Source organism: Tauraco erythrolophus, chromosome 14 (assembly GCF_009769465.1).
Source record: "Tauraco erythrolophus isolate bTauEry1 chromosome 14, bTauEry1.pri, whole genome shotgun sequence".
NCBI classification, from domain to species: domain Eukaryota; kingdom Metazoa; phylum Chordata; class Aves; order Musophagiformes; family Musophagidae; genus Tauraco; species Tauraco erythrolophus.
In genome coordinates, this window is record NC_141478.1 from 15,486,604 (window position 1) to 15,507,965 (window position 21,362).

At 37.6% G+C, this 21,362-nt stretch overlaps 1 protein-coding gene across 1 annotated transcript in view; it reads left to right on the top strand.

Moving 5' to 3' along the window:
* Nucleotides 1-21,362, top strand: part of TCF12 (transcription factor 12) — a 173,169-nt gene that overhangs the window by 138,478 nt on the left and 13,329 nt on the right. Inside the window, 8 exon segments of the mRNA XM_086620007.1 lie at nt 3,191-3,296; nt 4,436-4,575; nt 4,897-5,041; nt 6,542-6,606; nt 10,792-10,870; nt 15,572-15,645; nt 16,575-16,646; nt 17,376-17,582. Coding sequence (XP_086476133.1) covers nt 3,191-3,296; nt 4,436-4,575; nt 4,897-5,041; nt 6,542-6,606; nt 10,792-10,870; nt 15,572-15,645; nt 16,575-16,646; nt 17,376-17,582 — 888 coding nt within the window.

Consider the following 21,362-nt stretch of genomic DNA (forward strand, 5'->3'; position numbering starts at 1 on the left):
AGGCCGTCTTGAGCAGCCGCGTCACATGGATAACTGCCTTACTCAGCTGTTGCAGAAGAGAAAGCCCTTTAACTAGGACACGGACCGGGGAGCTGCTGCGCAGCCTTGCGAGCCTCCTGCCGGCTAGCAGCCGCGGAGGCTGCGTTTTGCTGGATAGGGATCCTAGTGCACACAGGGCTTTCAGAGTGAACAAACCAGTTGCCCGGATACATTGCTTCCTGACTTAAAAATAAAATTTCATCTTTTTTTAGTCAACTTTTTTATTTTAAACCTTTCTATTTCACATCTCATGGACTTCAGGTTACTCTTAGTAAATTTTCTCCTTTGCTTTTAAATTTTGTTTGTAGTAACACAACATAAAAATTATGATTAGGTCATTAACCAGAAAAAAAACCCTGGTGCTCATCTGCAGGTGATCAGATGACATCAGAGGCCTGGTTTTAATTTGTGGGTAGTTCTGATTGTAACTAAAAGAGACTTGCTCCTTTTGTGGATTGGCTGGCTGTTTCCCCACATCTGGAGTTAATGAAGTCTTTGAGACCACATCAGTTGTGTTTTGCCGCAAGAACCCTTTGATCTGAAAAATCTAGACTGGCACAAGTGCAGCTTCATAACGCTGCAGCTATGTTTTTGCAAGCTATAGTTAAGATACCAAAACAAGCAGAAACTATAAAGTTATGTGTCTGTGCTAGGACTTTCCTGTAGCTGTTCGGAAGGGCCTCTTTTATGTTAATATAATTCATAACATTTTTATTTTGTTAATGGATTGTACATATGTATTTGTAAATGATACATTTGTAGGAGTTTTTCAGTTTAATTTCCCTTTTTGAGATAGCGTTGAATCAGTTTTTATAAATCACCCAATTACGTAAAATGTTAAAATTTGAGTCTGAAGCTTGTATGTACAAATCTCATAGATAACGGTGCAGTTTGAAAGAAGTATAATTCGTCACTGGAGGTGATTTCGCATTAATCAGGGTCCATCTCTGCGGCAGTGCTAAATGTCATAAAGCTTTGTTTCCACTGCTGTCCCGTGACAGTGATAGATTATCCATCAGCTATAGCATATGCTGCGTTATTCTGCACAACAGAGAACTTGTAAATTAAGCCCAGTTTTGCCTAATACGTTTGCAGTCTTATGAGTGCGAGTATTTGCAATTTGACAGAGTGACATTTCCGTTAAAATATCTCTAAGGCATGGAATATACAGGCATTCATCCTATATAGTAAATACATATGTACTGTTACCGTTGCTTGTAACGTATGGTCGTTCTGTCACTGAGGTTTGGTAAGCATCTCTATTTTACATTTATTCCATAAATTGAAAATCTGCAAGTAAAATATTGAACAAAGGCTCCTTGAAAGGCTTGCTTTCCTAAAAAGTTTTCCTTTATTTTGATAAAAAAAAAAAAAAAAGACTAAAGCAAGCATGCAACTAAAAGTCGTAAGTTTTCTGCCTGACTCCTTTTTATCAGGTGTCTTTTTACCTGCTGCCGTTTCCATGACATGGCTCGGACCGACAGCTTGGCCCTGGCTGCCTTCCTTGTGCCCTTGTCCTGGTTCCGTCATACTGCACTTTGATAGATTTTATTGAAATTCTGTTGATGTAAAACGAGTCTGAGAGTGGTAAATCAGTCCCTGTGATCTCAAAGAGTGCTGTCTGCAGGCACATGCCCAGCCTTTCGCTCCGAGCAGCGGGAGAGAAAAGCGTTTGGGAGCGGGGAGGAGGGTTATTGGTATGCAAATGGCGGGGACCGGCCCACTTCACTTTCTAAATATCCTTCTCGGAACAGTCGGCCCCCGGGAGAACAATGCTTCTCTTTTAGGCGACTTACGCTTTTTTTGTTGCCGGGCTTGGTTTTCCTGGCCCTTCTCTTGCTTGGTAAACAACAGCCCAGAAGGACAAGGGAGAGATGTGAATGTTGTAGAAACATGCGTGTGCCTCTGTTTGCATAGGAAGGGATGGAAATAGTAACTCTGGAATTTTAGAGTGTGGTGCGCTTTGTAAGTTGCATTATATAAGCTTTAAAGTTTTAAAATTATTCTTAATACATGGGCTTATGAAGCCTTCATGTGTTCACAAGAAAGGGAAATGATTGAAAAATAAATATACCCTGTTTTTTTACTTTGTAGCACAAAGATGCTCTGGTTTCAATGTTACATCTTTATATTCTTTGCTGCCATATTTGTCAATTTGCAGGTTTTTTGCGGGGAGTGTTGTGGTGGGGCTTTTTCATTATTTTTTTTATTTATTTTTATTTTTTAACATTCACTAGTCAGATTGCATTATTCAGTATATTGACCAAAATACTGTTACTGGAACAACTCACGTTATGGGTAGAGTCCTTAAGTCTGTGAATATGAACTTTGTTGATTTGATGGCCTTTAAAGGTCCCTTCCAACCCAAAGTATTCTATGATTCTATGATTTACTCATTCCCGAATATGCTTTATATTTCTTTAGAGTCACTGTAGTGAAAGACTTGTAATCGTTATGTTTATTTGGCATCTTACAATTTTAACTTGCTAAGAAAATTTGTTGTTTGCAAATTGAGAATGGTCATGCTAATGTGGTGTTACACTGAAAAAAGAACGATACTGGTTTTCTTTAATGCTAGGCCAGTGTGAAAATAATTTGCTCAGTGTTGTGGTTTTAAGATTATTCCTCAGGACTTGCATTACATGTATTTTTGATGACTATACAAACGGAAGCAAGTTTCTGAATAGATGATACAATGGTTGCGTTAAAATCTTTCCATTTGTCACTGGATGTTCTTTTTCTTTCTGATTGTTGGGATGCCAGCTAATTAAGTATTCAAACAGGTGTACAGTTGTTTTAAAATAAAATTTGTTTGGGGCCCAGTTGTTTTATCTTGCCTTTTTTTATCTCAAGCAACAAGTCTGTGCGAGTCATGCACTTAGAGAGCAAAATCAGCATTCAAGCTTTTATCAGGCCACCTGGCTGAGTTGGCACACCAGAAAGTGTGTTGTTAGGATCACTCTACTGTAGTTCCTCTGTACTGTGGCAACTTGCTAAAAAGCAAATAAAACAAGGGCAACAAATGCTGCAGCTTGCTACACTGTTCTTTTTTTATTTGTGCTTTCTGACTGTGTCTGTTTGGTGTTACGGGTTTTTTAATGCACGACACCCAAGTATTACTAACCTGCTTTTATTGCTCTCCAATATTTAGGTGTATGCACCATCCCCGAGTTCTGATGATTTCAACAGAGAATCTCCAAGTTACCCGTCTCCTAAGCCACCAAGCAGTATGTTTGCTAGCACTTTCTTTATGCAAGGTGGGTAAAGTGACTTTAACTGTATGGGCAGGTGTCACTTGTCCTTTAGGCAGAAACGTGCAGTCAGCCACTGTTGTGCTCAAAGAAAGAGGAAGCATAAAGTTAGTGTGTTGTGCTAGAGCCTATGATTAAGTTTTACATACTTTTTAAACAGTTAGATGAAGGGAGCTGTCTGTAGATTTAAAGTTTTTCTCATGACGTTAATTGCTGACTGAAATTTAAGGGGATTACACACCAGGCCAGATGGACAGAATCCCCCATCCTTTGATTTGTAGGGGCTTCAGAGCAGCACAGTGGAGTGATAGAGAAAAATGAGGTGAGGGCTTCTTGGCTGTTCTGGAACTTGACTGTACAATATCAGCTAACAGACTTAAGTTCTCAAATGCTGGTATATACAGCATGCCAAAAAAGGGGGGGGGGGGGGGGGGGGGAGGGGGTAAGAAAACAAGAGCAGAATTAATTTCCTCAGCCTCATGTCATACAATTAGCTCGTACTGTAGCCTGATGAGGTTTTGGAGCATATTGAAAGCATAGTCGTCTCTCAATATGGGAACTTGCAGAGCACTTCAGTTTATGCTACAGAAGGAAAACTGCATTGACACACGGGTTTAAGGCTTATGTAATGTAGTCGTTTCAGTCACTTAAATCTGCTATTATGAAATGTTTTTATATTTTTATGGTACTAAGGTATTTTAGGCTATAAATTGCTTATTTTAGGTTAATAGATGTTTTGCACTGTATGTTTATGATGAGCTCTGCTTAGCCAAACTTCTCTCCCCTCCACCCCCTTTTTTTAATATTTCTTTCAGTCTGGAATTTTTATCAACCCTCTTGGTACAAATCTGGCCTTACTGAAGGTCTGTGTAATTAGCAGAAGTGCTTGGTATTTTCTCAGCTGTGGTTGGATTGTATTTCAGCTATAAAGCCTCTGTTGAGTTTTTGGCTTTTTTTATAAATATAGTGGTGTCATGAAAATAGAAGATGCAGTATAAACTGGTCACCGTTTCCCTGTTGATGTTAGTCTGAGTACCTGAATTGTTTTCTTTTAAAATAATTTTGTAAAGAAAAGTAGAACTTGGTATTCCTCATGAAACGTATTTTTAATCTTTTCTTTTTTATTAAAAAAAAAAAAAAAAAAGATGGGACCCACAATTCTTCTGACCTCTGGAGTTCATCCAACGGCATGAGCCAGCCTGGCTATGGTGGGATGTTGGGAGGCTCCTCTTCCCACATGTCCCAGTCCAGCAGTTACGGCAGCCTGCACGCACATGACCGTTTGGTAAGATATGCAGCACAGCTTAATGTATATGTACTTGTATATGGACATCTGACTTAAAAGAATTCATTTCTTGTTTGCTGCTTGTGTGTGTCAGTTAGAAACCCAGTTGTCAGATATCACAAACTTACTGTAGTAGGTTTATGTCCTTTTATTTATGTCTGTTGTATAAATAAAAATCTGTGGCTGTTTAGTGGTCTGTTCAGAGGATGGATGAATCCCTTCCTTTAATGAAGACCTGGGTGTTGCCTATTTGGTATCTTAAAACATCAACATTTATTTAAAGACTACTTAATGTCTTATGTCTGTTTCTCTTCTCTCTAGAGCTATCCCCCACATTCAGTCTCACCTACAGATATAAACGCCAGTCTTCCTCCAATGTCTAGCTTCCATCGTGGCAGTACCAGCAGTTCACCTTACGTAGGTGCCTCACACACTCCACCTGTCAATGGATCAGATAATATACTGGGTAAAAAGTTCTTCCTGCTTTGTTTTTTAATTTTACAAGAAAATGAACTTTTGGGCTGCATGATGCAGAAAATCAGTAAGATTTAATTTATGGGATGCTTGGAGACCAGGTATACCACACCACTGCAACATTTCTGTCCTCAGAATGGCTGAGATGAGGCAAACAGTTTTGCAGTCAGCTTAAGGCTTACTGGTTTATTTGCTTTCACAGCCAAGCCCATGCTCAGAAGATTGTATCCATCTGACTTAATGGCAGTTATCCCTCCATAGTTTAGTATATGTAGGTAGTTCTGGTGTTGCAGTTTGCAGAGCTGCTGTATCACCAAGGTACTGTGCAGGAGAGAGGCAGGGAGACTGTTTCCTTGGGGAGCTTGATAAACTGCATCGTAAATTCCTCTCTTAACTGATTTAGAGATTACTGAGTAGCCAGTGTGGTGGCTGGTTTAGTCTCTTCTGTGCTTACCTAGAAAGCATGAAATACAGGATGATCATCTGTTCCTTGCATATATTTGCACATCTTAAGACACAGCTGTAGAAATTAAATGCTTGTAGACGCCCCTTGTCAGTTTGATATGATTTGCACTTAACTTCATTTTAAGTAAGTGGAATTTAGTTAGAGTGACTCTACTGGCTTTGATTTGGGAACATGTTTTGCACTCAGAACTTTAAACAGAACCCAGTTAATGAATCTGCATGGGAAACGCAGGCTTGAAAATCCAAGTTTTCCACAAACTTGAAACAGCCAGTGTTTCATTACTTGAATTTCCGACGTGAATGGCTTACATTCACATGGCATACAATTTTTTGGCATTAGAAGTTGGAGATTCACTTTTAAAGGGTCTATCTTCTACAGTAAAGCAGATATTCCAGAGGATGCAGGTCCTTTCTGTTTCCAATTGGCAGGGCTTCAGACCTCTTGGCTTGATGGTGTGTGGAGCAAAAGGGCACGCAAAGCTGCTGACATGCAACTAAGAGCAGGGGTGACAGAAAGCTTGGTGGATAAGAGCTTTTCAGGGATTTTCTAAAATAAAGATGAGAGCACAACACAGGGAATTAGAGCAGAGGGAGCAAGGAGACACACAAGAAACTATTTAGTGAATTTGACTTTAGGAATTAATGAAACGTGCAGCACTTTAGTGATAACCGTTTAGAAATAAGCTGCAATAATACAATTTTCTGATTTTTATTTTCTTTTCACATTAATTAAAATTATCCTGTGACCCTAGAAAATAATTTCAGTCTTTTTTCTAACTACTTTCACTTGTTGGTCCTTAAATTATCACAATGATACTGTGTTTGACTTTAAAGAGGAGAGCATCTAAATTTAAATCTAATTGTTTTAATTAAATTTTTAAGTATAATGAGAACTGATTCTGTTGACACTGACTTCCTCAGAATATCCATTTTAAAAGTGTTTGCCCAACTATATGTGATGAATAAAATAAAGTAAATAAAATTTCAGCTTTAAAAAGAAGTGTTGGGTTTGCTTTCCACATTACAGGAAACAGAGGAAATGGTGCTGGAAGCTCACAGACAGGTGATGCACTTGGAAAGGCATTGGCATCTGTAAGTAGCAGTTGGAATATTCAAATCTAAAAGACTTATTTTGATCACTGCATCCATTATTTATGTGTTCATTCATTTTATAATATCAAATCAGGAGTTTTCATGTATGAAGTTAAAATAATGTGCTATGATACAATGTCATATACTAGAAAAATGTCTATAAAAAAGCAAGTGGAAAATGCTTTTATTTGTAGAAGACTCATTCTGACTACCTTTTTTTTTTCAGATGATGGGAAAATTTAGGGTAGATACAGTTTAGAAAGTTGTTTAGACAAAGTAAAAGATGGTAATAAAAAGTTTAGGCATTTATCCCACCCCGCCTCTTTTCCTATGGTGTTCTAGTTAAAGTAAAATATTTTTAACATTACTCTTAGAGCAGATCCTGCCTCAAGGTTTAAAATGTTTTCTCAGTGGCCTTTTAAAACAGAGGTTTTGAATGCTGTGTTGTATAGCTGTAATTTGTGGAACAGCCTTTGAAATGCTGTATATGCATAAAGTTTAAACTCTTAACTCTTGTTGGAATAATGTAGATAATATAAAACATTGCAAGTATCTTTAGTCTGCTAAAAGCTCTATTTACATATGCACGCATACAGCAATTATTGTTTGCATTAATACGATCAGATATACTTTTATAAAACAGTAATTGATACAGTATAGTAGAAATTTCAGAGTTAGGAGCGGTGGCTGGGGTACCACTTTTTAGTTCTTGTACATAGCAAATAGGGAGACTAAGTCTGATTTAAAAGATAGAAATTACGACTTTGCAGCTCCAAAAGACCGTTCTTGGGTTGGATTCTGCATCCCTCGCCTCATATCAGTGAATGCAAGTGTGCATATTCGTGCAGATCCTGTTACCCTTGCATCCCCTGGAGGGTCATATGTTAAAAGATTAGCAGATCTGATAATGTCTGTAATGTCCATATTGGGTAGGAGAACTCTGACCTACTGGCTTTGAGGAGAAAAATGTTGTCCCTGTTGCTTTGGGGGATTCAGCAAGTAGATAACAATTCAAGAGTCCAGAGGGCAGTTAACACTCTTTTTTTTTTTTGTCTGTTTGAGACCTGTCAGAAAAGAACTGGAATCTTTCTGACTGCTAGAAATAGCAGTGCTTACATACTGCAGGCTGTTCATTACTCTGCAGATGTATTGGGATGTCTGCTGTTCTGCAGCCTGACCAAAAGTTGTGTTGTGAAGTCTGACACACTGGCCAGTTAAACCCACGGGATTTTGCGACGTTTTCCCCTACTGTCCTTTTTTAGATATTTTTTCTCGTCCTTTCAGGTATTTTTGCCCAAGTCACTAGCCGAGAAAACCAGGCTGATGTTTTAAGAAAAAACTCTTAAATATATTGCGAGTGGAAGTCAGGGCAGAAATGTTTAATCTAACTGGTGGGTGGGCTCTGGTTGTCATAGAAACTTGTTTCTGTCATCCCGTGTTGTTGCTTGGCAGGAGCAGCCAGGTCATTCCATAAATCATTTCTGTCATAGCTGATGGTGATGCATTCCATCTGCTCTATCAGTGCATGCCATAGTCTGCACACTTCAAATCCCTCGCCTCATCCATCTGCTTCCCCCGCACCCCGCAACACGCGCGCACCCAGCACACTTCTTGCGCTTGTTCGGCAAGGAGTACTGCTCACGGAGGGAGGTGGTCTCTCCTGCAGGTGAAGCTTGCACACGTTAATTTTGATGGCTAGTAAACCAAGAATATTCTTCTGTTTGAACAAAGTTTTATTTAAATACTGCGATCGTCTTGACTTCCTTTCTGCCTCACACCCACCCCAAGATGACACTATATGCCTTTCTGGTTAGGATTGTAAATGCTACGGCTGCCGCTGTCGAGAGGAATTTCTAGTTCTAAAATTCTGTTGATGTACATCTCACAATAGGCCTTTCATGTGTGAAACATCAGAGGATACGACATTTGTTCTTCAGTTTAGGTATTAAAGACCATACAGAATAGTATGTGATTAAACATGTAAGGCCAGATAATACATTTGCAAAGGTTCTTTTATTTTAGGTTTAAGCCTGGATAATTGTGGTCTTAATCTCAGGGTAGGCAAGAAAGAGAATTGTACATGAAAGTATTTACACAAAGTTCCCAAAGCCCTGTGGATTATGCATTAGTTTGGATAATGAACTAGTATAGATAGAAAGAAAAGAAAATCTGGGTATTCGTGCCATTTCTAATGTGTTTCCCTGAACGTTTGCCAAACAATAACCCTTTAAGATTGTGCCCATGGAGGGTTATATGGCAGGAGAAACATCTGGTTTATTTCATTGCCTAATGCCAAATCAAAACACTTGGTCTTTAATTTAGAGGAGATCAAACAGGAGGACTGTTTAACTTTGTTGATTATATCAGACCTCTTTGTGATAACTTATGTTTTGATTCCTACCTCAGAACTAGGGTAAAGGCCTTTGTACTGTCTGGGTAGTTAAATAGCCACTGGTCCCATCACAAAAGAAAAGAAAATGTAGGAAAGTTGACTTCTAAAAGTAATTCATGAATTAAGTTTCTTTGTTGCTTTAGACTCAATAACATTAACATAACAAAGCCTAACTGAAATGTACACTGTAGTGTTTAAAAAATTGGACTAACAGCTCTGAGGTTTGGCTCTGCAGGCTCTCAATTGTGCAGCTTTTGTTTAAGAGCCTTTTCATTAGACCCTGGCATATTGGCACCCCGCTGATTGGAATGGACCATGACTGATAGGAGGAGGAGTCTCATTTGTTGCAGTAAAATGAGTCATGTTACCGTTTAAGCCTGGCAGAAGGTGTCAGGGTTGTTCATCATTGGTCATTTAACAGCACAGTGGCCAGAGACTTCGTGCAGAATGAATTCTGACCTCGTGTTTTAGTTGTGGCTTTGGCATAATGCAGGTTTTCCCTCTTAGAAAATAGAGCAAAATAAAATCGGCAGGTAGAGTGGTGGGAGACAACCAGTTTCAAAGGAAACTTCGAGGCCTTTCTTCTGATGTCATTTTAATTTTCTATATCTTATCTGTCTGGAACTCTCTACAGTTCCCATACTGACACCCAAGTGAGGTACAATGCATTAATTTCCTACAATGGTCTGAGGTAGCTTGTTCTTTTAAATATATTTTCTTTCTAGCATGTATGAAAAGGAGAGGTCTTTCCATTAGGGAACTGATGGTCTTTTCTAATGAAGTAGTATGACAGACCAGGAAGGAGCATGTATCATGTCCTCGTTTTGTCAGTTCAAAAAATACAATATGCAACTTAACCAAGTCCTAGTTTATTGTCAGCTAAATGCTGAAATGTCATATTGTCTGTGCAAAGAGACATCAACCACATTGCCATTGGAGATTTTTTTTTTAACTACCATCTGATGACTAACAAATCCCAGTCTCTGCTCAAGTAAAACAGGTTTAAACTGATGACCTATAAAAATATGTTCTAAAGTCCATAGCCTCTAAACCTATTCAATTCCCTTCACAAAATGAATTTTCCAAGAATTGTGAAATTTTAAGTTTTAAATAAAGCCTTAAGCATTACGTCTTCTGTTTTTATCGAGACTTTTTAATTACATTGATAGCAAGGAATGAATTGTTGCAAGTTGAAGTTTAGTATCTTAAGGAAGCAATTGATACAGAAATAAGAGAGAAAAATCGAATATGCTGCAATACATAGCAAGAGCTACAAAATTTCCAATGGTTTTTGTTTGGTAGGTTAACTAGAGCTGAATGCTTTCTTGGTATTTTTCTCTTGAGAAGAATTAATTTTTAGAAGATAACATGTGTTGACTGCTAAAATATTTTCTCTCTCTCAAGACTGGGAAGTCATTATTCCTCTGCATTTTCCTTAAGTTTTGTTTGTTATAATTATCTGTGTACTGTTAACTCTTATGTGTATTGTTCCCCTTCGATGATAAAAAAGCTGTCGTTTCTGCTGCTGTTAGAGTAGAAGGACGATCAGTTATACTTGTGTCACTATCAAATACAGCTTATTTTGACAGCTGCTTGGAAATGAAAGTTCTCTAGACATTTTAGAGCCTTGAGTGTAATAAAGCAGAGCTGTGAGTGAAGGATCAAATTAGGTTTCTTTTATCAATCCAGCATCAAGAGTGACAATTAAAAGCATGAGAAGGAATCCTAGTAGCTATTTTTTTACTGTGTATTATGACATGTATTGATATACAATCTCTTTCGTCTGTTGTCAGATTTATTCTCCTGATCATACCAGCAGTAGTTTTCCATCAAATCCATCAACACCAGTTGGATCACCATCGCCTCTTACAGGTAGAGACTAGCCATTTGTCAATAACTTGTTTGTTGTTTGAAAGCGTCCTGTTTGGAATCACAGTGAAATCAGCAGTAGCTCCCTTGCATAATTACTTCTATATTTTGTTTATTTTTCCATTGTACTAAACCCAGATTTATAAATCCGAGTTCTTAAATGTTTTGTTATGAGCATTCACTTAAATCCTGGCAACTGGCTTTGAAAATTAGCATATTAAACATTGAATGACCATATATTCTCACAGCTATACAGATATCTGTACAGATCTGTACCAGTGGAGAGAAATAAGTGATTTGGTTTGGGGTTTTCTTAAAGCTACATGTTAAAACTCTACGGCAGCTTTCAGTGACAAACACAGCAGATGTGCGTTCCCTCTAAGAAAAATACAGTAGGCTATGAGACTATCCGGTTTATACACAGGATAGCTTTTCATTCATATCATCCATGAATGCTTTCATTCTATGGGAGAAGAATTTCTGGCATTTTTCAAAATAAATGCTCTGTATTGCAGCCACCTCTGTCACCTGTGCTTTGTGTGTTTGTAGTGTGAATGTGGGAAGAAGCATTCCAGTGTGGAGATGAACTGTGGGCAGCTGCCTACAGCTATTAGTGGGTAGTGCAGCTTTCACAGACACTGTGGCCTCAGCTGTCTAGTAAAAGTTGAACAGCTGTTCTCCATATAGAGAGGACTCTGAAAGCTCCATTGACTTAAATTTGTTGTTTAACAAAGAACTAGAATTACAAGCAAGATGATGTAACTTTAACCCTGTTCTTTCCTGTAGTGTGATTTGTTAAGTTATTTAACGTTTATACAACAGTCTGTTTTCCCGTTTTCTGTTGTTTAATATATCCCTGCAGGCTTCTGGCTGTTGGTCACTCTTTTGTAAGTGTTTTGCATTTTATTAAAAAAAAAAAAAAAAAAAAAAAAAAAAAACCACCACAACTTACAGTGAAAGGTGTACAGAATGATCTTAGCTGAACGCTTTCATCATCTACATGGATAAATTAGTAAAGTTATTGCATGCGAAATGCAGTTGTATACACATACATGTGAACATGCATATCTGTATATGCAGTGTCACTCAGAAAACTTTCATCATTCATACTACACTCATGTTTAATGGACACTGTTCTGCTTTTCTGTGAACTTAATGGATTAAGGAATATCTGACAGGGCATACCAAAGCAGCTGCTTTGGGCATTTTGTTTCTGTAACTGAAAGACCATGTTGAATTGAGTAACAAGAAGATTAATGTGATTTTTTTTTTATTATTATTTAGTGATTACAATTGACAAAAAATGTTTTGTATATCCTTATTGTACTGAAAAGGTAGATCAGAGCAGAAAATTATTATTATTTTCTTTTTAACATCAAAGCAAATATTGACAAGAGCTCTATGGCTCAAAGAAAGAAGTTCTGACATTTCAAAGTATATAAAATTTTGGAGATCCCAGTTGGAGTTCTCTGATTAGATACACGCCTAATTTTGCACGCATGAAAGCACTAGCTAATTTCTGGGTTTAGAATACAAATTTTAGGTCTCTCAAATTCGGGTTTTCCCATTGCTGTTGATGCCTTTGTCTGTTTGAACCTGTATCAAATGTAAAATTCTCCAAAATTTACACTTTGATTTGTGTTCCTTATTCTGGATTCCGATGGCTAAGACAGTAGTAGATACAAGCAAATAACACTGAAGTCTTTCTCAGGCACAAACTTAGCATCTGCTTTACAATTATATGCTCCCACCCACCCCCTTTAATTCCAGTAATACAGAATTTATCAAGCCTGTGGTAAATTGCTCCAGTAGTTAATTACCTTCATTTATGAATCTGGACTTTTATCTTTATTCCCAGATGAGTCACTAAGAACACAGTGAAGCACAATGTAAAGTAATTACTACTGTATTTATTGCTATTTATACTCCTGGTAGCCATTTTCTGTCCTGACCCAAAAAGTTATTGCAGATAAAACAAATGGTTTATATATACTCAAATAATATATTTTGCAGCATTTTAGCCTTCATCATGATTTTGCTTCTTTGCAGTTAGTTCTTTGTTTATTTAGCACTCTTATTATTACAGATTTGACTACGTCATAATTTACTATCCTTCAATTGTAAATGACAGTAGGAGCTCTCTATCTGCCATTTAAAGCACTGAGAGATAGTAGCTTCCTGAGACACTTAAGCACATGAGCTCACGTTTGACTAGCTGGCTGTTGTTACTGAATAAGGACTAACAACGTTCTTTATTAATTTAAGTAAAAGCCTTGAGAACAACATGATGAAAACCCCCAAGTATTATGAGACAATAGTGTGTGTCTCCTCTGCCCTGCCCTCATTTAATTTCTGATTTTACATAAACACGCCCAGAGCTTAGCTTCCCGCACAGCTTTAATGATTGCGTGTGCGTATGTGAAGTTTATGTACGAATCTGAATGGTGGGAGCCTCGGTATTTTAAGAATCCTTCCCCCAGGATCAGAGGTATTCAGAAGGGCTCGGTCAGTTCTGAGGATGCAAACCCAGCCCTCTGCCGAGAGTCGAGCGTGTATTTGAGAGGGGAGCCAGGGGATTAGTGTTGGGGAGACTCTGAGAGCAAGAACAATACTACAGTGATTACTGTCGGTGACCCCTGTAAATCCTAACACTTGCCTGGCTTATTTGTTTTTCATGCTGCTGTGTTGGTGCTGCACTAAAAGCTGCAGTTGTTAATTGCAGGGCTTGTGGTGCCAGGATGCTTTTTAACATAATTGGTGGATTTCATGCACAAACTTCTAGGAGGGGGAGTGGAATGAGGAAAGCAGGAAATCAGTGCCATCTGGCAACCTGCGCAGACATGGAGTCGCAGTACGCCACTGCTCAGAAAGAGCACTAGCATTACTAGAGGTGTGATTAAAAACTGCGGGTTGCAGTTGGGTTGTTCATTTGAGAGGAGGAGTTGAGTATTCCCTACCTTCTTTTCTTATTGCTGCTTTTGTGAGAAGTCCCGATCAGAGTTTTGCTCTGGGCTTACATTAAGGGAATAGTACCTTTTTCCATTTAAAAAAAAAACCCAAAAAAACCCACACCAAAACACAACACAACAAAAAACCACAACAAACTCATCAGACTAGATGCACAGGCATCGAGTCTATTTGCTTGGGGTTCTTAACTGGTTGCCTTTCTGCTTAATATTCAGCTGGCACTTCATTGTAGGAAGTAGTACACTCAATCCTGTTAGTAGTGAGTGCTCGTTAAAGCCCTGACTATGGTCTTGTTTCTAAAAATGGAGTTTTGACCAGAAAAAAATTTGAACATTACACTGCGCCAAAACTTGTTTCATTAATGCTTTGTAAAAATAAGTGGGACTCCAAGCATTATTCCCAAGTTCAGAAATGACAATAATGTGGAGGGAGACTACAAATCCTGACCCAGAGTAGCTATGTGAAGTGAAAACTGGTAATTATAAACTTACTCACTGATGTCGTTACGTTTTAAAAGAGAATTCCAGCACGGTTATGGCAGCTCTGGGCTTTTATGAAATTGGAGATGGTTTATTTTTTCTTAATTAGAAAGGAAATATTTAGGTATTTTAATAGCTATGCAAGCTGTACTCTTTTCGTTAAATAAACCCCTTTCTTTAAAAGGTAACTACTTGCAGCTCTCTGAACAAAGGAACTGTAATGTTATTAAACCTTTTCCCAGTTTTCCAGACGTACAGCTCTGGCTGTTATTGAAAGAACAAGCCCACAGGCTCTTCCTTTAATGAGCTGCTTTGGATTGTATGTCCATAATTTATTAATGTAATTGCTTTATTATTACATTTGTATGGCTGAAAGGAAGCTGTCTCTAATGGACATGGAATTTCATGTAGTATCTTTATAAAAGATGCATTATTAGTTGGTGAGAAAAAAACATGTTGTACTACTTCAGGCTTTGTTTTAAAAGTACTGCTTTATTAGTTATTGCATTTCACGTCTAATTATTTCAAAATTTTACATGGTAATTAGGTATACTTATGTCAGATTAGAATGGATATGTATTTGAATTTGCAGTGTTTGGTTAACCCAGCTATAATTGTCGATTTGTTGCACAGTCAATGATGTTTCAGTTGCCAATTTACCTTAAATATGTCTGAAATAAGAAATGGGAATAACTTAGGTGTGTTTTTTGCTCTTCTGAACTTTGAATGCATTATTAATCTAAAATGGTATAGTGTAGAACTAGACAAGATAAAGGTTTTCTTTAAGTTTTCTTATTTAGTAGACAGATGTCATAAAATGGTTTTCCAGTTATCCTTAATTCAGTGTCTGCTTGATTTCTTTAAATGTTTTTGTCATATGTCAACACTATTAAAGATATGCCTACATGTACTGAACGTAATCTGAAGAAGAAAGAATTCAGCAATCTTTTTGTGGTGACACTGGCAGAAGGCACGTATTTCAGATGCAGTGTGTGTGTTTAGTCCACTTTTTAATGTTGCAGTACTTTGAAGATGTCACTGCTTTGTCATCGATAACGTGGATAACCCTCCAGATGCCAGGATATAAAAATTATCCCTCTATAAAGCAGAATGAAGGAATTTGTCTTCCTTTGTGTACCCATATGTCAGCTTACCTTTATGCAGAATGCGTTGGTTTTAATTACGTTGAGAAATACTGTGTCTCTGCTTCCCACTTCTGCTGCATAAATCTGTGCATTAACCTCAACAATTTTGACAGGTGCCAGTCAGTGGTCTAGGAGTGGAGGACAAGCCCCCTCATCTCCAAACTACGAAAACTCTCTACACTCCTTGGTAAGAATTGCTGAAAGCAAAGTCGTACTTTCTACTGAAGAGCTGGAGGCTTGGTTTTGTATCAATCCTGCATATCATTAAAGGAAACAGTAGGATAGCATTACAAATGAATTCTTTGCTAACAAATGGCCTGTTCAGTTGAACAATATAAGACGTGCAGGGTGTGTCTTTCACCATCTGTTCCCTGGGCATCAGGCTTCTGTGCTGAGGACAGCTGGTGCTAAAGCGCTGTTATGAGATTCTGGTACCTTTTCACAAATCCATAGCTAATTCTTATCTGAAGTTCAGTCTGGAGAAAAGATAAAGACTTCATGCCTTCGCATTTACTTGTCCTTCCCGCCCCCTCCCTGAAATGGTACTCTCTTGGGCTTGTTTTCATTACGCTGTCATTAACGTATTAATATATTTTATTTGTAATTATTATTTGTTATTGGGGAATGTTCATTTATTAATTAATGACGCATTTTACAGAAAAACACACAGAAAATAATCTACAGCATTGTAAATTTTCTTCTTTTGAACACTCAGCAGAGGATTTAAGTTACTGACTTCTTTCTTAAATTTCTGATACAGCATCGGGAAGGAAAGGGGAAAAATTTGAGGGAAGGTTTTGATAACCTGTTAATATTTTTAGTTTCCACAGATGTAATTTCTTTTTTTTTCTGTCTAACAAGAATAAATTTAAGCTAAATCAGTTTTCTGTTCTTCAGAATTTTTGCAATTAAATATAATTGATACGTACATCTTAGAATCCTAACATAACTGCAGTGTTAAATATTAGCCTTTTCTTATCTTAATATAATCAGATCTCTGTTGCATTAACTTGACTAACAATTTATTGCTGACATGCACATCAGCTGTTTCCTCACCTCTTTTTTGAATTAATCTTAACCTGTGCTTTGCTTCCTGTTCTGTCTTGACTTTGCCAGAAAAATCGAGTTGAACAGCAACTTCACGAGCATTTGCAAGATGCAATGTCCTTCTTAAAGGATGTCTGTGAGGTACTATTTCACTTTAGATGGTGCCTTTTTGTGTTTCAATTAATGCTTCCCTCGGATTCCCCATTAAAAACTTAAATTAGTGTAGCGGATGACCTATCTTTTGACTCCAACATTCTGCTATTTCAGTTTCTAGAGAGCTGCAGTGTCAGAATTGGTTTTGCTTTGGGGTTTTTTTGATCTTTTTTTTAAAGGAAAGTAATTTTAAGACAGGCTTTTCTACAGTAACATACAGAACTCGCTTTTATTTCTGAAATATGTAATCTGTTTAAAGATCCATTTATCCATTTTAGAAAATGATAACTTAGTTTTGTCCAGTTTTTTTTGTAATACAGGTTCTCAAAAAGCCACTGCCTCTCTTAATTGTTACCAACGTGGTGAGGCTGATTTTGTGATCATTCTTTCTTGTCCTGTATTAGATAGCTTATTTTGTAGCACTTCCATTTTTTCTTGTTCATGCTGTGTAATAGAAGCTGAGTAACATTAACCTTGTAATAAGCTTCACTTTAAAAGCTGCCACCTATTTGTGGAATGAATGCTATCTCAAGCAAAATCTCCAGATATCTTTTCTTTTTCCTGTTTGTTCGTAGTGCTGGTAGGTGCTTTCAAAGTCTTTTGATACTGCATTTCATCTTCTATCTTTGATATCTTCGAGGTAGAAACTGTTACGGTATAACGAGTCTGCAGATCTATTCAGTAGTGACTGTTACTGTCCCTCTTAAATCCCAACAGCAGTCTCGAATGGAGGATCGCTTGGACAGACTCGATGATGCCATTCATGTACTACGAAATCACGCCGTCGGGCCTTCAACAAGCCTGTCAGGTGGCCATGGAGATATCCATAGTTTATTGGGACCATCCCACAATGGGCCAATTGGAAGCCTGAATTCAAATTATGGAGCATCTAGCCTTGTAACAACCAACAGACAAGCGTCAATGGTAACGATATTTTTAAACGTGTGTATTTATGCAAAGCAATTACAGCTGAGACATTTAAATTATCATAGAACCTAGTGAGTCAAAACTGGACTGTAAGATGAATATTTACCGAGAAGAAACTACTCAAGAGTCTTGTGGAGGAAAAGATGGCAGACAACTTGCACCTGCTATGGGTTTCCAATTAGAGAGCTGGGGTGGGGGTGGGCAGAAAGGAGGGGGAGGAGAAAGATGGGAAAACTTAGACTTTGGCCTGGTCAGTGGCCCATAAAATCCTGCTGTGACCATATGCAGAAAGCTGAAACTTTCTGCTGAGAGCATTTCAGCTTATACATGCATTTTTTCCAGATGTGTAATAATTGGCAGAACAGTTTTCTCCTTGAAATGGTGAATAGGGAGATTGAATGGGAAAAGCAGTCAAGAAAGACTGAATTTCAAGTGTTCTGGTCTGGAAAAGCTGTTTATTGTAAATTGGAACTAGTCTTCAATAGCAGATGCTGGCAGAGGACTGGGAGGAAGCTGTTGGAATGTGGAACCATAGTGTGCGCAGGCTCAAAATTTAAACTTTTTTTTCTAAATGAAAAGGAGTTTGAGCACAGCTGTAGTGTAAGTAATAATGAAGAGGAAACAACTTTAAGACTGATCCCCAAGAAGAGTGAAATAATTCAGTCCATCTCTCAGTTTCTTTAAAAACGTGAACTGTTCTGAAAAGCTGCAGTCGAGCTTTTTGTAGATGAGAAATATGTTAAAAGCATTATACAGTAAACTAAATCTATTTGTAGCACTGCTCACTTCCCTTTTTATTCCTTTTCATTCCTCCCTTCTCAAAAATGTTTCAAGGAAAAAGAGCTTTTCAAAACATACTTATTTTAGTGGTGCCATGTGTTTGCATGTTTACAGTGTAATTTTAAAGACCAGTTACATGCTGTGAAATTTTCTGTTATAAAACAGATTCACAGCTGGGTACTGCGTGATCAAGGCAAAATTTCACCTATCATCAAAATAATTAGGTACCCCAATTGCTGAAGGGTTTGTGTTCTATAAAACAGAATTAGTTCCAGGCTCTCCTATTTGCACGTCACACATCCATTTATATTAATTTCAGAACCACTGCAGTAAACATCAAAAAGAACTGGTTACTTTCTATAAGCTGCATGTGTCTGGGGCCTTTTGGGGAAGGGGGTACTTTCCAAACGCACACCCAACTTTAGGTTTCTCTACAAGTTCACAGTTCCTTTTAGTAATGAAGGAAGCGATGCGTAAATACTTTAGAATTTTCTTTTAATACAGCCTCATATTTAATATTTAAAGAATGTTGTTAAAGGGAAAATTTCCCGGTGTTCTGGGGTAGACTGAAATTTAGTCATACAAAGGAAAACTTTTTTTTCTAGGTCTTAATGACATGGGGTAAAGTGAGTGACTGAAATTACCGAGACAAAATTGTTCTCTATCTGACTTGTGGAACCTTCCGATACTGCTAAGCCAGATACAGTCAGATGCAGATAGTGCCAAAATGTACGTTCAAAAAATCTCTGTTTCTCTTTTAAACTAAGCTATGATAAATATTTTATCAACTCAGTTTTGATTAAAATAGGTGACAGTGGAAAGTTACTCTCCAAAATGAATCAAGATTCCTTGGTCTGCTGTAGTTTAATGTAGTTGTGTAACTTCAATGTACTAGACACTTGATTTATCATCTGATGATCGATCTGCAGTTTTGATTGAAGGATGTTTGCTGTCTGTTAGAAATAAACTGAGACTAGGAAAAGGAAAAAAGATTTGCTTTTATATTTCATCCTCACTGGGTGAAACAAGCTTGCAGATCAGTTTTGGCTTGAAAAGTGAGTCAGCTAAAGAATCTCTTGGATTACCTTTAATTTTGTTACATCAGAATAATTGGCTCCAACAGAAGGCATCCTGTCATGGCCTTGCCCAGTCCCCAAAGAGTGCCCTTTGACATCATCTGCAATCGCAGGAACTCAGCAGGACTTAGGATGGAGTCCTGAAATAAGCACAGAGCAGAGGTTGGCACATCTGGCTGCAGTGGAAACCGAGTGGTTTATTAGGGATGACTGCGTTTCAGTAATGCCCCCCAAGGATGAGGTGTAATTCTTACAGTATTCGATAATCAATTAACTTCAGACTGTACTTATTTACTCTTTGTTTTTCTTGAAACAGTAAATGTGGGAGAGCAGAGAATTTGATACACAACCTGAACTATAAAATCTAGACTTTCTTCAGGAATTAAGTACTACTTTACTTTGGAGGACCTCTGACAAATTTAAGAAAATAATGAGTATTGGCTGACATAGTGAGAAATGTCAACATTGATAAGGGTGTTTGCCTGTTTTTGTTTGACATGCTCGTAGGGTTTTTTGGTCAATAAATGGTTGTTGAGATTCAGCACTAAATGAAACGTCCTTGTCGAGGGAGGGGGAGATCTTGATACAAAACATTTTTGTTCTTTAGGCAAAAAGCAGAGAGAAAAAAAAAAAAAAAAGAAATTGAATTTCCCTTGAAGAAGATGATCTTGGCAGAAGGAGCTAGGAAATGAGTAATTTAACTCCTTTTTATGTAATTAGCATAACCAGACATGGTTTTATTTTAACATTTGCTTAATTTTTGAGCCAGATTTATTTTAAAACTCGAGTTGACTTCATTTCCTGCTTGCTCTGAATGGTCTTGTTTTCTTTTTAGCTGGGCTGGCCATTAGACTTACTCAAATAGATTTTTAATATCTCAAACTCATCAAATATTTGCTAAGTGGCCTTTGAAGTCGATTTGTATTTTATTTCATATATTATTGAAAAGTTAAGTAGTAATACTCTTTTTGTTCTTATTCAAGCTGCTTTTTATTTGTCATTGTAATACAATGGAAAAGGAACAGCCTGAACTGATTAAAAATAAATAAATAAAAGGCCTGGAAACTCAGTTAAGAATGAAACTCAATCCTTAAGTCACAGTTTTTTTCCAGGTATAACAGGAATCTAAGAAAATTGGTGATCTCCCTCTCCCTGCCCTGCGTCTGCTGTAGCATAGAAGGACGAAAGGGCAGTTTAAGCCGCTTTGCCAACACCAACCTCTGCCCTCGCTCAGAGCCCTTCCAGTGATAATATTTCTCTGCAGAGATTATGCTCCCACTGAACAACTCTGAGCTGATGGAAGTGTAAAAATCTTGATTCCAAAGCCCTTTTCTTAATTATGTTCATCTTAGCTCAAACAACGTTAATGGCCGTGGCCAAACTGACCAGCTTGAAAAGTGAGTGTGATTTTAAATATGCTTAGATAAGTCCTAAAGCAAATATGAACAAAGACTGTTTTTTTTTTCCCAATTCTCAAAAGCTTTTATCACTAAGAGTTCAACATTAACAATCAAACTGAAGTGCGAGATGCAGAACCAGTGTTAACAGGACCAAGGTGGTCCTTTCCCCATGTGTCACTCTCAGTTCTCCTAGTGCAGTAGTGCGCCACCAGTTGCTATGTTGTGTCTAGTTTTCATTTAGTTGCTAAAAATACTTAACTGGTTTTCTGGTTTCAAATCCCAAATGTTATCACTTAAATCAACTGAAATAAGTTCTGCGTTCATTTTTTTAAAACCTAACAAGTCTGAGCACAGCTGCATATTGTCCTACGTGCAAGTCTTTCTTGAAATGCATAAAAATAAATACGGTTCACCTGGTTGATTATGACAACTTATAGTCTTACATACAGGACTTCTGTTTTTCTCCAACTGATTTCACTGAGCTGTAATGTCCTTGATTTGTTGAGAATCCTAAATACGTG